The sequence below is a fragment of the Hyla sarda genome, chromosome 7 (genome assembly GCF_029499605.1).
Source record: "Hyla sarda isolate aHylSar1 chromosome 7, aHylSar1.hap1, whole genome shotgun sequence".
Classification (NCBI taxonomy): Eukaryota; Metazoa; Chordata; class Amphibia; order Anura; family Hylidae; genus Hyla; species Hyla sarda.
This window is the reverse complement of record NC_079195.1, coordinates 26,302,212-26,317,197: the sequence shown is the minus strand read 5'-3', so window position 1 is coordinate 26,317,197 and position 14,986 is coordinate 26,302,212. Positions and strand designations below refer to the sequence as shown.

Here is a 14,986-nt window from a genome sequence, read left to right as displayed (position 1 = left end):
TCTTGGATGGCATGGATATGTGCCCTATCCCTTGTCTCCTTGATTAGAGAGGGCATGACCCTGCCTTGTTGCCATGGGCAAAGTTACATTGTCAGGAGTATAAAAGTGCCTTAGCTGATCGTGTGTATTAAATATTTCACAATTTCTCCCTCAGCAATAGAAGGTCAGCATGAGTGTACATCATTCTAGAGATTTTTTTAAACTTACATTTTATTGAACATTTTCAAGTTTTTACAAAAAATATTAATAAATGCATTTTGTGTACAAGATTCAAGGGAAGTGCACCAAGGCACCTCTTAGTATACTGCAAAACATCACTGTAATAAATAGGATTTTATGCATGTATTCCAAAGCAGCTATTTGGGCAAGGATAGAATCAATCGCTTTCTGTGCCATGCGTTTTACCCTAGACCCCTAAGGGATAAAGATTCCCCTAATGTAGGCCTTATGTGTCTCCCAGACCAGAGGGTATGAATGTGTAGACCAAACATTGTCGGAGAAGAACGTAGAGATATGCGCAAACATATGCGCAAGATATCCTCATACACTGAGTCTCTGTCAAGAAGCGTCTTATTAAGTCGCCACCTTCACTTCCTGCCCGGGAGATGAGCCATATGGAGAGTAATAACCACAGAAGCATGATTTGATAAACATATTGTCAATGTATGCCTAAGTTAGGGTAGGTAGAACACTGGAGCGAAGTAGGACATAATCAAGCCTTCGGTATAAGTTGTTTACTGTTGAGAAAAATGTTTAGTCTAGCATGGAGGGGTGCAGTGTCCTTCACGAGTCAAGTAGACATGCCTCATGTAGGGATGTGTGTAACCTGCGTAGGGCTCATTATGAAATTAAAGAGCGCTTTGTCGTGGAATCAACCAGGTTAAAGTCGCTGCCTAGGACTATTGGGCCCTCGCAAAGAGCTTAAGCTCCTCCAGTGTTTTTAGCAGCCAGTGAACCTGGCCCTAGTTCAGGGCATATATGTAAGCCAAAATGTATGCACTAGAGGCAATAGAGGCTCACTCATCCAAGTCGAAGTATTTACTGAGGAGTTGAAAGCGGAAACCTTTGTGGATTGCTATCGAGACCCCTTTGGAGGTGGGATTGGTGGAGTATTACCAGTGTGATAAGTATCTCTTTAGGAACAGCAGTATTTAGCGGACCGAAATGGGTTTCCTGAAGAAATGCTATGGAGGTTTTGAGTTTGCGCAGAACAGCAATGACATGATGTCTCTTGTTAGGACTATTCAGCCCTTTAACATTATAAGTAATTCCTTGGTTGAACTTGATGGACGGATGTCTTAACTATGTAACTATGTAAGTAGAGGTCACAGTCATCTGTCACAGTCGCCGCAGTCATCTGTCACAGTAGCCGAGTCAGAGCGTGGGTGAGAGCGAGGTGAGACAATGAGAGGGCAAAGAGTCACTAAGGAGCTGCTGAGGAGTGGAGGCAATAATATACAATCCAGTGATAACATGGCATAACTGCAACACAGCAATGTGAATAACTGAAAGAAAACAGCCTGATACAAAGCAGTGCAACCTCACAGTAGGGAGGACCGGGAGGAGGAAGAAGTGGAAGGTCATCTTCGGTTTTCCATTTTCCCGGCGAGTATAAACTTTCCAGGGTTCGAAAAACAGTAGTGCAGAAGATCTTCTGAGGTGGCCATGGGTAGTGAGGACGGCTAGACCAAAGGGTACAGCCAGGCGTATTGAACATTATGAGTTGTGGCAGGTCTACCAAAGGTTTCATGATTCTTCTCTTTGCAAGAATAGACGGTGCAATGTCCTGATAGAAGGCAAGTTGTGTGTTGCCATACATCATCGGATGTTGCCATACAACATATTGCCGCAGTAGTGAAGATTTTTTGTTTGTCGCCTTTTTTTTTTCTTGTCCTCTTCTGTTTTCCATTAGTTATTGACTATTTTGTCTCCCTCTTTTTTATTTTTTATTTTTTGCTCACGATGGTTTAATTTTTTTCCACAAAGGAAGAGACAAAAAAAGTGAATAAACAGTGGCTCTTCCGGTCAGTGAGCAACTGAGGAAAGAGAAAACACCACACCACAACAACCAGACAGAGGTATCAGCAGAGAGCACTGTGGTCAGGCAGAAAATAATAACTAAACTTCCTCTGTAGTATAGAACAGCTGATCATTCCTGGAAGGATTAAGATTTTTTTAATAGAAGTAATTTACAAATATTTACATATATTTAATTTACAAATCTGTTTAACTTTATAGAGCTAGTTGATGTGAAAAAAAAATTGTGCTCCACCAGAGTACCCCTTTAAATTTCAGTGCCAAATGTGCTTTGAACCATGGCAATTTTATTTAAGAAATAACAAATAGATGGTGTATGGTGGGAGGGGATGTGTCCATCCTTGTGGAGGTGGGAGGTGATTTGTGTGTCTGCTCATGCAGTCTTGTCTATGAGTAATCTCTTGTCCATGAGTCATGGACAAGAGATGACTCATAGACAAGACTGCATGAGCAGACACACAAATCACCTCCCACCACCACAAGGATGGACACATCCCCTCCCACTACACACCAATTACCTCCCACCACCACAAGGAGGGACACGCCCCTTCCCCTGAGAGGATTTATAACACTCTGAGCTAATAAAAAGAGGTATGAAAATTTGATGTACATGGTCAGGATTAGGTACAGTTTTTGTGGGATCTGACAAGTACACTTTAAAGTTGGTTTATCCATTTAAACATTAGATTTTCTTCAAATTAAAGTGAGATCCTGTGTTCTCAGCAGCTCATGTGCTTTGTTGCTTAGGTCCAGGTAACCCTGCTCAGCTCTACAGATTTCTCAGTGAAGAATTGCCAGGGCTGCCTGAGGTCTATTTGTGTCTGCGCCGGTCAAACAGCTGCCATTAGCTGGAGTATCACTCCCAACATCATAGGTAATTTCCACAAGGCTTCAGAATCGGGTACAATAATATGAAACTATTTACTTTAATTATATTTTAAAAGCCCAGCACGCTTTCATTCATTTTGAGGATGAAAAATGCTTATTTATGGACAGTGATAAAAATACAGATTCATAGGACAGACATATACCGATATGATTATGTAAGACATGCCTAAGGGTAAGTTCATAGGCACTTCATGGCAGATTTTCTCTCTTTGGATTTTCTGACACAAAATCTGCAATACAGAGGAATCAAAACAGATGAGATTGGAACAAATCCCACTGTGGGAACAGACCTACGGTGTATATTTCTTAGTCTACAGTTTTATTGCGGAAGCATTGTCAATTGAGTGTAGATTTTCCCTATTGACATTAATGGGGAAGTAAAATCTGCAATGAATTTGCAGTGAAATGTATTGTTGCAGATTTTGCTATGGATTTCCTTTAGCATTCACAGTGTATCAACAACATAAATTGACATCTACTCCGCAGGTCAATTTCCACATGGGAAATTTAGTGTGTGGTGACCTGTGGAGCATTTTATATGTTGGCCCACCAGGAAAAATCCTTCATTTGATCAGGCTGACTGTTACAAGCTGCCTGTAGATTAGATCACTTGCTGCTGGGATTTTTAGTCTTTACTGATGCCCAATTTATGAGTATAAAAGTGTTACTGTAAATATGTACTTCCATATAACTCATTTGGGGCCTACCTGGAGATCCATAGAACAACACTACAAGCAGTGCATTGATGGGTCCTCCCCAGTCCTGTTACCGATGTTTGAAGCACACTTATGCCCTGAGTGTGCTTCATACACAGTGGGTCCTGGCTACTATCAGCAGCCAGGACCCAGGGTTAATGCTGGACATCTCCGATTCGGGCCAATGCCCGGCATTAACCCTCTAGATGCCGCAAGCAAAGTGGATCGCGATGTATTAAATATTAAAATAACGATCCCGGCAGCTCAGCGGAGCTAATCGGGACTGTCGCAGTGAAATCGCGATGTCCCGATCAGCTAAGTGGATGGCGGGAGAGCCCTTACCTTGCTGTCCGATTGGTGCTCTGATGTCCCGAGCCATGGCAGGCTGGAGCAGCAGAGCACCGATTACACTGATCAATGCTTAGCCAAAGCTTAGCATTGAACAGTGTAGGCAATCGAAATAGTGTAAAAAAAAAAGTTAATAAATGTGAATAAGCCCCTCTCCTTATAAAAGTTTAAATCACTCCCCCATTTCCCATTTTTAAAATAAAATAGTGTAATCAAAAATGAACATAAACATGTGGTACCGCCACGTGCGTAAATGTCCGAACTATTAAAATATAAGGTTAGCTAAACTGCACGGTCAATTCCATACACGTAAAAAAATACCAAGGTCCAACATTGTGCATTTTTGGTTACTTCATATACCCTAAAATAAAAAAAAGCGATCAAAAAGTCCTATCAAAACAAAAATGGCACAGATAAAAACTACAGATCACAGAACAAAAAATTTGTCCCCATACACATCTCCGTATATGGAACAATAAAAAGATTATATCGGTCAGAAGATGACAATTTTAAACATACCAATTTTGGTGCATGTAGTTAGGATTTTTTTAAAAGTAAAACTAAACTAAAACCTACATATATTGGTATCCTTGTAACTGTATGGATCTACAGAATAAAGAAAAGGTGTCGGTTGTACCAAAAAGTGCACTGCATAGCAATGGAAACCCCCTAAAGTTACAAAATGGTGTTTATTTATTTATTTTTTCTTTCACCTCACAAATAAGATATTATTTTTTTTGCTTTGCCACAGATTATGTTATGAGTGATGTTATTACAAAGTACAATTGGTGACACACACAAAAAAAAGCCCTTATATGAGTCTGTAGGTGCAAAATTGAAAGCGGTATGATTTTTAGAAGGGGAGGAAGAAAGATGAAAATCAGTCTGGACTTTAAACATCTTAACCCCTATCCAAAGGATAGGGGAAAAGGTGTTAGATCATGGGGGTCCCCAGCGGCTGCGACACCCCTGTCATTCGGTGCACATAGTGAACTCTGCTCTGTGCCCGATGACTGGTGATGCCACCCGCCATGCCCCCTCCATTCACGCCTATGGGAGGAGACGTGAAGGCTATGATCTTGCCATCAGGCCTCCTCCCATAGACATGAATGGAGGGGGCGTGGCGTGACATCACGAAAACGGAAGCTGCAAGCTTCCATGCTCCGTATGCCGCCTCTGCTAGCCTGGAGATCGCGGGGGTATCCACATTTTATCTCACATGATGTTTACAGCGGAGCACCCCTTTAAGGCCAAAATGGGCTGTGTCCTTATATATATATAATTATGTGTTCCCTAGGATCGTTGACCCTGACAGTGAGAGTAGAAGCAGTGACCAGCAAAGAATTATGCAATGGGAAGGTACCATACGTGCCCGCAAAAGGAAATATAGACATACTGCAAAGACAACTTCTTGTCAAGGTAAATTTCAGAAATCTATAGTAACACTGTATAAACATATGTTCAAAATAATGTATGTCCCAATGGGATTGACTTATAAGTTATATGATTTTTTGTTCATAACTAAATTTGCCTTTAGCGTTTCTTTCTTTCTTTCTTTATTTTTATCTCATTTAGCCTGGAGGCATCAGGAAAGAAATTACTGAAAATATCTACCTATGTCTGAACGGTAACACATATTTATTTTGGAGTTGGTTAGTGGAGAGTTTGTTGGATAGATTTAACCCTTAATTTACCAAACACCGATTAGCCATAACATTACAACCTAATGCCTCATATTGCATTGCTCCCCCTCGGCTCCACAAGACTTTGGAAAGTGCAGACCCTGTGAGTCCTGTAAGGTGTGAGGTGCGACCTTATGGATGGGACTTGTTCCTCCAGCACATCGCATAAATGATCAAACGGGTTGAGATCTGGGAAATCTGAAGGCCGAGTCACCACTTTGATCTTTTTTTTCATGTTCGGCATTCCTTGACAATTGTGTGTGGTTGGGGAATTAACTTGCTGACAGAGGCCACTGCTATTAGGGATCCCGCTAGATACGTGCCACAGTAATATTGACATGACGCCAGGACCCAAGTTTTCCAGCAGAACATTTGAGGGTGATATACAAAAACCGGAAGAGAAAAAGTTGACCTGTTGCCCATAGCAACCAATCAGATTGCTTCATTTATATTCTAGAAATAAAAAAAGCAATCTGATTGGTTGTTATGGGCAACATGTCAACTTTTCCCTTGCACAGATTTTAATAAATCACTCCAATTGCACAGAGCATCACACTGCCCTTAGGTCTGTCTTCTTCCTCTGATCTATAAAAGTGCCATCTTTTCTCTAGGTAAGCGATGCACCCAGCCGTCTATATAATATTAAAGGGGTTATCCACCATGAGGTAATTTTAGTACGTACCTGCCAGACAGTAATGGACATGCTTAGGAAGAATCCGTGCTTGTCTTGGGGCTAAATGGCTGTTGTGAGATTACCATAACACTGTGGCTAGCTTTTTGTGAACTGACTGTTTCCTGTTGAAGTTCGGTCTTTTAAACTACAAATCCCATTGTTCCTTGTTTGAAATTGAGAGGTCACTTTCCTCCCTCCCACAAATGAGCCACCCCACCCACTGAAACACAAATGAGCTGCATTCCATTCAAAAGACCAGTGTTCTCTAACTAGGGTGCCTGCAGCTGCTGCAAAATGATCTCTCTCCCACCCAGCGGTTGCTCCACCCATTGGAGCAGGGCAGGCTCCCTTTGCACACCTGACTGGTAATGTCATGTCTCGACACACTGCAAACTGGAAAAATCTGAGACCTAAGTTTGCTGCTAAAAATAAATATTCGGGTGAAAATGACAGAAGAATTGCGAGACCACGGTCGCACACAGGTACAGACACTATATTATGAACTACACTAACTTTACAGCCCCTGTAGCACAGTCAAATAAAAAAAAATTAAAAATCCTGGAATACCCCAGAAAATGAATGAATTATCAGAATGGGCCACCTGCTTCCACTGCTCCATGGTTCAGTATTGATGCTGATGTGTCTATTGTAGGTACTTTCCTTGGTGGACAGAAGTCAGGATGGACACACTGACTGGTCGGAGGCTATTCAGCCCCATGTACAGCAAGCTGCTATGCTCTGTGTGACCTGACGCCTTACTATCATAGCCAAAACAACATTTTCCATCACATTGCTTTACTAAAGCTGTGGGATCCGACCAGATGGGCTAGCCTGTATCCTCTCCTGCATCAATGATGTTTTGGCAGCCCCATCTTCCTTTTGGAGAAGACCTCACATGACCATTGCAGCAAATAAGCAGCATCAGTGGTCAAGTGGCATACTCTGGGCATCACCAGTCAGTGATGGGAGTCGATGACGATGCCTGGAGTATGGCATGTGACCACTGAGGCCGCTGATTCATTGGAAGGTCACTTGACATTCACTCCATAATGAAGAGTGGTGTGCCAACGGGCTACTCGGGATAAGCACTGCATTGGAGATGTGAGGAGATGCGGGTTTGTTATTTTAATGCATTTAGGACACAAAAAAAATAATAAACAAATAGAACCTGGATAACACCTTTAATATATTTTATCCCTGACAGGTGATATTGCCACTTGATAATCCATGTTATTCTCTTCACATTTCAGTAGTTTTAATGTTATAGCTGATCTGTGTATAACCCTTGTAGACCTGTATATAAGACTTTTTTTCTTGGAAAATTCTACCATATATGAACCACCAGGATAGGACTTCTGGAAGAGATAAAATATGTTGTCTAAAAATTTTATTTCTCGATTTCTTTCTAGCTTCCGTGAACAGCATACAGAGACTATTCTCACTTACGCTTCCAAGTATATGGGTGAAAAAATCAGAGAGCGCCTATATATCTGTGCTGGGTAAGAGAAAAAAGTCACTACTGAAATCTTAAACGGGTGGAAAACATTTTTTTTTAAATCAACTGGTGCCAGAAGGTTAAACAGATTTGTAAATTAATTCTATTTAAAAATCTTAATCCTTCCAGTACTTATCAGCTGCTATATGCTACAGAGAAAGTTGTGTAGTTCTTTCCAGTCTGACCACAGTGCTCTCTGCTGACACCTCTGTCCGTGTCAGGAACTGTCCAGAGTATCAGCAGAGAGCATTGTGGTCAGACTGGAAAGAACTACACAACCTTCTCTGTATTATACAGCAGCTGATAAGTACTGGAAGGATTAAGATTTTTAAGTAAAAGTCATTTACAAATCTGTTTAACTTTCTGGCACCAGATGTTTTCCACCAGAGTACCCCTTTAAAGGTAAATGATGGTAAACAAGAGGGGGATTTACTAAGAACAGCGCTTCATTTGCTGATTTACGCTTTCCCTAGTCAACCTTGCTGGATTTATTGAGAGGCACACGCATCTGAGGATGTCCTTTTTAACTAAATTTTTTGTCCTTTAGCAAGCATATGTTGTAATGAACTCCTCATGCAGGGAGCCAAGCCTCCTTCACGCAGGGTCGAGCTTTCTTCATGCTGAATTTACTTCAGGTCACTCCAAACATTGATTAGAAATATCCCAAAGATGATCAAGAATGGGAGGATGCAACAAATGACTCGGCACTCAAGATAATGCTTATGTGGGGTTTATTTCATACGCAATCCAAGTAGATAACGTTTCGGTCAGGTATTGACCTTCATCAGATCTGGATTGCTGCGGAGTATAGTGCTTGAAGATGCAGCTAAAAAACGCTGTGATATAGGTCCTTTGTAGAGCGACCGTAGTCTACTACGTTCTCTCTACACAGGACCCATATCACAGCGTTTTTAGCCGCATCTTCAATCACTATACTCTGCAGCAATCCAGATCTGATGAAGGTCAATACCTGACCGAAACGTTATCTACTTGGATTGCGTATGAAATAAACCCCACATAAGCATTATCTTGAGTGCCGAGTCATTTGTTGCATTTAAGTAAGGATTGGGACCCTACTCGTGCACCCATCATCTGGATTAAGAGTGCCATATTGTGTTACTAGTTCAAGAATGGGAGGAGCCAGCGCTAAATTTCAAACATTATAGCAAAGGGTCTGAATACTTATGTCCATGACACATTTTTATGTTTAATAAATTAGCAAAAATTCTCATTATGGGGCAACAAAATGTGAATAAAATGAAAGGTTCTAAAAACTTCCCGAATGTATTGTATATGTGAACATTTTGTCTCAGGTGACATTATAGGGACAGCGCTGCAGAACCTCGATAGACTTATCGTAATGCCGTATGGCTGTGGAGAACAAAACATGCTGACCATGGGACCCACTATATATGTGCTGGATTATCTCAAAGCCACCGGACAGCTGGACACTACTCAGAAAGATAAAGGCATAGGTTACCTGCAAAGCGGTGAGTTATAACTTTTTTTTTCCCATAAGGTTTAATAGTGTTGGAGCTGATCTGTATGAGATCTTCCATGTACATATGGTATATGGACCCTCTAGTAAGGATCTGATATTAGATTCTGTATAAAGATATACAGATCACCAATGATTTAAATAGATGAAAAGTATTCATTTGGTACAATTTGTGCTTTGTGAAAGTTTGAATTTGTTCTTAAGCCTTCAGCAAAAACTAAACTAAACATCTTTACCATCTACCATTGTAATGTTCCCTGCTACCAGGATACCAGCGACAGCTCTCCTTCAAACGCTCTGATGGCTCATACAGTGCATTCGGAATGAGCGATGCCGAAGGAAGTACTTGGTAAATATTTTAAACCCTCTTCTTTTGTTCCTTTTTTGTGGCTTTAAAGGGGTACTCCGGTGGAATTTTTTTTATTTTTTCAAATTAACTGGTGCCAGAAAGTTAAACAGATTTGTAAATGACTTCTATTTAAAAATCTTAACCCTTCCAGTACTTATCATCTGCTGTATACTACAGAGGAAGTTGTATTTCTTTCTGGAGTTCTTTTCTGTCTGACCACAGTGCTCTCTGCTGACACCTCTGTCCGTATCAGGAACTGTCCAGAACAGGAGAGGTTTGCTATAGGTATTTGCTTGTACTCTGGACAGTTCCTGACATGGACAGAGGTGTCAGCAGAGAGCACTGTGGTCAGACAGAAAATAACTCCGTAAAGAAAAACAACTTCCTGTGGAGCATACAGCAGCTGATAAGTACTGGAAGGATTAAGATTTTTATACAGAAGTAATTTATAAATCTAAAAGTAAACAAGAAACAACAGTGGCACCGATACCTTGGGCCTCCTAAGACCACGAGATGGAGACGGCGTCCCGCTAGACTGGAAATCCACCCTGGCAACGGAGGTGCTAGGACAATAAAGACCGTAGTCACCAAATAGTAGTAAATGAAGAAAAAAGGTGTCCTGCACTCACCGCTTCTGTCCAGGTAATCCTGCTCCCATCTCGGGTCACGACTCGAACACGGAGGGCATGGGTTGTGGAGCGCTCAGAGGCGACTGCCGGCGGTTTCACGCATAGGAATGCGCTTCATCCGGCCTCGTTAACGTCATCGCGCTGTGCGAATTATAAAGGTGCAGCTGGTGAGTCACATGATTCCAGGTGAACTCTCACCCCGTGTTACATTCAGAAGTGAACGGACTGAAAAGCCACATAAGGAAGCAAAAAGCAAGTTAGGTAAGTACATAAATACTAATAGACCTAGATATGCCCTGAATAAAGAGAAATTTATAAAAAAGGGGAAAAATCTAATTTATCATTTAACCCTAACGGCCCCTGTGCGTCAAGGCGCAATATCCATCGCGCCTCAGCACGCAGGAGCAGACGACGTCTATCTCCTCCAGAAGGGTGACAAGGGATTGTTTCAAGACCTCCAAATTTTAACGTGGTGCAATTTCCACCATGTATGGATTGCATATGCTGAACAAATCTTGGGGATCCACCTCCTTTTCGAACCGAGTACATATGCTCACGTACTCGGGCCCGGAGTTGTCTCTCGGTTTTTCCAATATAAAAGAATTGGCAACTACAAAATAAAAAATATACAACAAAGGTGCTCCGGCAGGTGATGAGGTGTTTTATTTCAAAAACATAACTCCCTAATTTAATAGAAATCGCATTAATGTTGTGAGGGCATTGAGGACAGAAACCGCACTTCTTATTCCCTTTCGGGGCTATACCAGACAACCAAGTCTCCTTGGGATATGCTTCTCTATTCAACTTCTGACCCTTCAATAAATCAGCGATCGTCTTGTTTTTTCTGAAGGTCACTATAGGTCTATTCTGTGCTGTATTCACAATATCTGGATCTGCCATGAGTAGATGCCAGTTCTTAGTGATGGCAGATTTAATAACGTGATTCAGAGGGCTGTTTTTAAAAGCAAACGTGAATCTTGAATTTTGTTCAGTGGTGGACTGAAAATCTTTTTTCTTATTTTTTGAATCTATAAGTAAATCCTCTCTGTTTTTAGTTGCACCTCTCCTGTAAGCTCGGCCAATACTTCATTAGGATACTGGCGCTGTCTAAAGCGTGTAAGTAAGTGTCCTGCTTGTTCCTCATAATCAGACTGCTTGCTATTATTTCTTTTTAGACGTAAAAGCTGGCTATACGGAATAGAATTTTTAGTTTCAATAGGGTGGGAGCTCTTATAGTGTAAAAGAGCATTTCTTGCCACTTCTTTCCTATAGCCTTGTGCCAGAAGCTGGTTATTCTCCACATATAGTTTAAGATCCAAAAATTCGAGACTATCTCCCCCAAACACACTCGTAAATACCATGTTCATGGCATTGACATTAAGATAGGCTACAAAACCTCAAAGGAGGTGGATCCCCAAGATTTGTTCAGCATATGCAATCCATACATGGTGGAAATTGCACCACGTTAAAATTTGGAGGTCTTGAAACAATCCCTTGTCACCCTTCTGGAGGAGATAGACGTCGTCTGCTCCTGCGTGCTGAGGCGCGATGGATATTGCGCCTTGACGCACAGGGGCCGTTAGGGTTAAATGATAAATTAGATTTTTCCCCTTTTTTTATAAATTTCTCTTTATTCAGGGCATATCTAGGTCTATTAGTATTTATGTACTTACCTAACTTGCTTTTTGCTTCCTTATGTGGCTTTTCGGTCCGTTCACTTCTGAATGTAACACGGGGTGAGAGTTCACCTGGAATCATGTGACTCACCAGCTGCACCTTTATAATTCGCACAGCGCGATGACGTTAACGAGGCCGGATGAAGCGCATTCCTATGCGTGAAACCGCCGGCAGTCGCCTCTGAGCGCTCCACAACCCATGCCCTCCGTGTTCGAGTCGTGACCCGAGATGGGAGCAGGATTACCTGGACAGAAGCGGTGAGTGCAGGACACCTTTTTTCTTCATTTACTACTAATTTATAAATCTATTTAACTGTCTGGCACCAGCTGACTTGAAAAATATTGTTTTCATCTGGAGTACACCTTTAATTTCTTCTCTCGGTTAAACTCTACAGGGAGATTTTTTTTCCTGTAAATTCCCCTCTTATTTCAATTACATTTTTAGATTTGTTTAAAGAATAGAACATTGTCACAGTCATAACTACAAAGGCAGTAATAGTAATGATGCTGTCATGCATGGAAAGGGATACAAGGCACTCTAGCTCTTACCCAGGTCCCTGTCCCTCCCTCCCTGTCCCTCCCTAGAAGACTGTCTCTACTCTGGAATAAGTGCTTGGATGTCTCAGGTCAAAACAACAAACTACACAAAATACAGCAAAGGTCATGGAGAAACAGTCAGGACACAATGGATTTACATGCACAGTATACTATACTCAGAGGGAGACAAACAAAAAGCCAAGCAAACACACATACAACAGAAGTTCCTGAATCAAATAGCAAAGGGTTAACCAATATTAACGCGAAAGTCACAGAACCAGAACACAGAATCAGATGCAGGATATAACTAGCTACAGAGTACAAGCTCTTTCACAGGCAGTGTCTAATAGGACAGTGCAAACTTAAATATCCAGAGCTAGCAGGGTGTGGATGTAAAAGCGACTCCTCATTGGCCAAAGAAACAAGACAGCATAGGCCAGGGCATTGCTACAGCAACCACAAGCTTTGCGCAAGTCCAAAAAAGTTTAACACTTTGGGCACAACTAGGTCAGGTCATTACAAATGCCACATAATTGTAATGTCACATAATTGCTCTTGTAGGAATAACATGAATCTGTTCACATATTACCTAATTCTGACATTACATAACAAAAAAAAAGTTGCAATCTGTGGCAAATAAATATTAAATGTATTGCAGCCACAAATTGTACATCTAAGCAGATGTTTGAAATTGCATCCCCTACTACCATTTTTCATTGTTTTTTTCTATATTAGACTAATGAAATTAATTATGTTCTGAACATTTACACAACTTTTTGGCTATATTTTCTTCACGCCAGGATCCGAATTTAATTTTTGCTTTTTCCCTTGGTTTGCCATTCTTTCCAAGTCTGAGGATTTACATCCTACTGGTCACTAATAATAATCTCTATGTCCCCAGGCTCACTGCTTTTGTGATAAAGTGTTTCTCCCAGGCTAAAAACTACATATTTATTGATGATAACGTCCTGAGCCAGGCTGTGACTTGGCTTGGTCTACAGCAGGGAGTTGATGGCTGCTTCATCAGTCGAGGGAAACTATATCACTCAGCCATGAAGGTAAAATCTACATCTGCACTGGATGAAGAATGTAACTATTCTTATAGTAGAAATTATTAATATAATACTGCCACTATGTACAAGATAACTACTACAATATTGCTCATAAGTACTAGAATATAACTACTATAATACTGCTCCTATATACAAGAATATAACTACAATAATACTGCTCCTATATACAAGAATATAACTACTATAATACTGTTCCTATATACAAGAATATAACTACTATAATACTGCTCCTATGTACAAGAATATAACTACTATAATACTGCTCCTATATACAAGAATATAACTACTATAATACTGCCTCCTATATACAAGAATATAACTATTATATTACTACTCCTATATACAAGAATATAACTACTATAATGCTGCCCCTAGGTACAAGAATATAACTACTATAAGACTGCTCCTATATACAAGAATAGAACTACTATAATACTGCTCCTATATACAAGAATATAACTACTATAATACTGCTCCTATATACAAGAATATAACTACTATAATACTGCCCATATATAGAAGAATATAACTACTATAATACTGCCCCATATATACAAGAATATAACTACTATAATACTGCTCCTATATACAAGAATATAACTACTATAATACTGCCTCCTATATACAAGAATATAACTACTATAATACTGCCCCTATATACAAGAATATAACTACTATAATACTGCCCCATATATACAAGAATATAACTACTATAATACTGCTCCTATATACAAGAATATAACTACTATAATACTGCCTCCTATATACAAGAATATAACTACTATAATACTGCCTCCTATATACAAGAATAGAACTACAGTAACCCCCCGACATGCGATGGCCCCGACATATGATAAAATCGACATACGATGCTTTTATATATCGGGGCCATCGCATTAACTGCTATCCGACAGCGTAAAATGCTTAAGCTGCTGTCGGATAGCAGTTTAAGCATCCCAGACAGGTTCGCTTACCTATCCCCGCTGCTCCGGGTCCACTTCGGGATCCTCCGGCGTCTTCTGTATCTTCTCCAGGGTCCGGGCCTTGCTTTCCGGCATCGTTATTACATCACTACGCACGCCGTGTCGGCGCAGCAGCATAATATCGTCACCAGAAAGCGAGGCCCGGACCCTGCAGAAGATGCGGTAGAAGCCAGAGGATCCCGAAGAAGACACCGGAGCAGCGGGACAGCATCGGGAGCGGTGAGGATGGGGTCTGGAGCGGCGGGGACAGGTGAGTATAACTTCCTATACTTTACATTGCATGAACCCCTTCACATACGATGGATTCGACAAACAATGGGTCGTTTGGAATGAATTACCATCTTATGTTGAGGGACCACTGTACTATAATACTGCCTCTATATACAAGAAAATAACTACTAGAATACTGCCTCCTATGTACAG

At 40.9% G+C, this 14,986-nt stretch overlaps 1 protein-coding gene and 1 long non-coding RNA gene across 8 annotated transcripts in view; one reads left to right on the top strand and one right to left on the bottom strand.

Moving 5' to 3' along the window:
* LOC130283383 (uncharacterized) overlaps positions 1–14,986 on the bottom strand; it is a 121,163-nt gene that overhangs the window by 45,084 nt on the left and 61,093 nt on the right. The gene's annotated exons all lie outside the window — the stretch shown is intronic.
* The window catches only part of LOC130283381 (alpha-2-macroglobulin-like protein 1), a 174,365-nt gene that overhangs the window by 140,556 nt on the left and 18,823 nt on the right, over positions 1–14,986 (top strand). For all 6 annotated transcript variants that reach the window (XM_056532786.1, XM_056532784.1, XM_056532790.1 and 3 more), the window contains 7 exons: positions 2,785–2,911; positions 5,266–5,387; positions 5,544–5,595; positions 7,733–7,822; positions 9,132–9,308; positions 9,584–9,665; positions 13,409–13,565. In XM_056532786.1, coding sequence (XP_056388761.1) covers positions 2,785–2,911; positions 5,266–5,387; positions 5,544–5,595; positions 7,733–7,822; positions 9,132–9,308; positions 9,584–9,665; positions 13,409–13,565 — 807 coding nt within the window. The remainder of the gene's footprint in view (positions 1–2,784; positions 2,912–5,265; positions 5,388–5,543; positions 5,596–7,732; positions 7,823–9,131; positions 9,309–9,583; positions 9,666–13,408; positions 13,566–14,986) is intronic.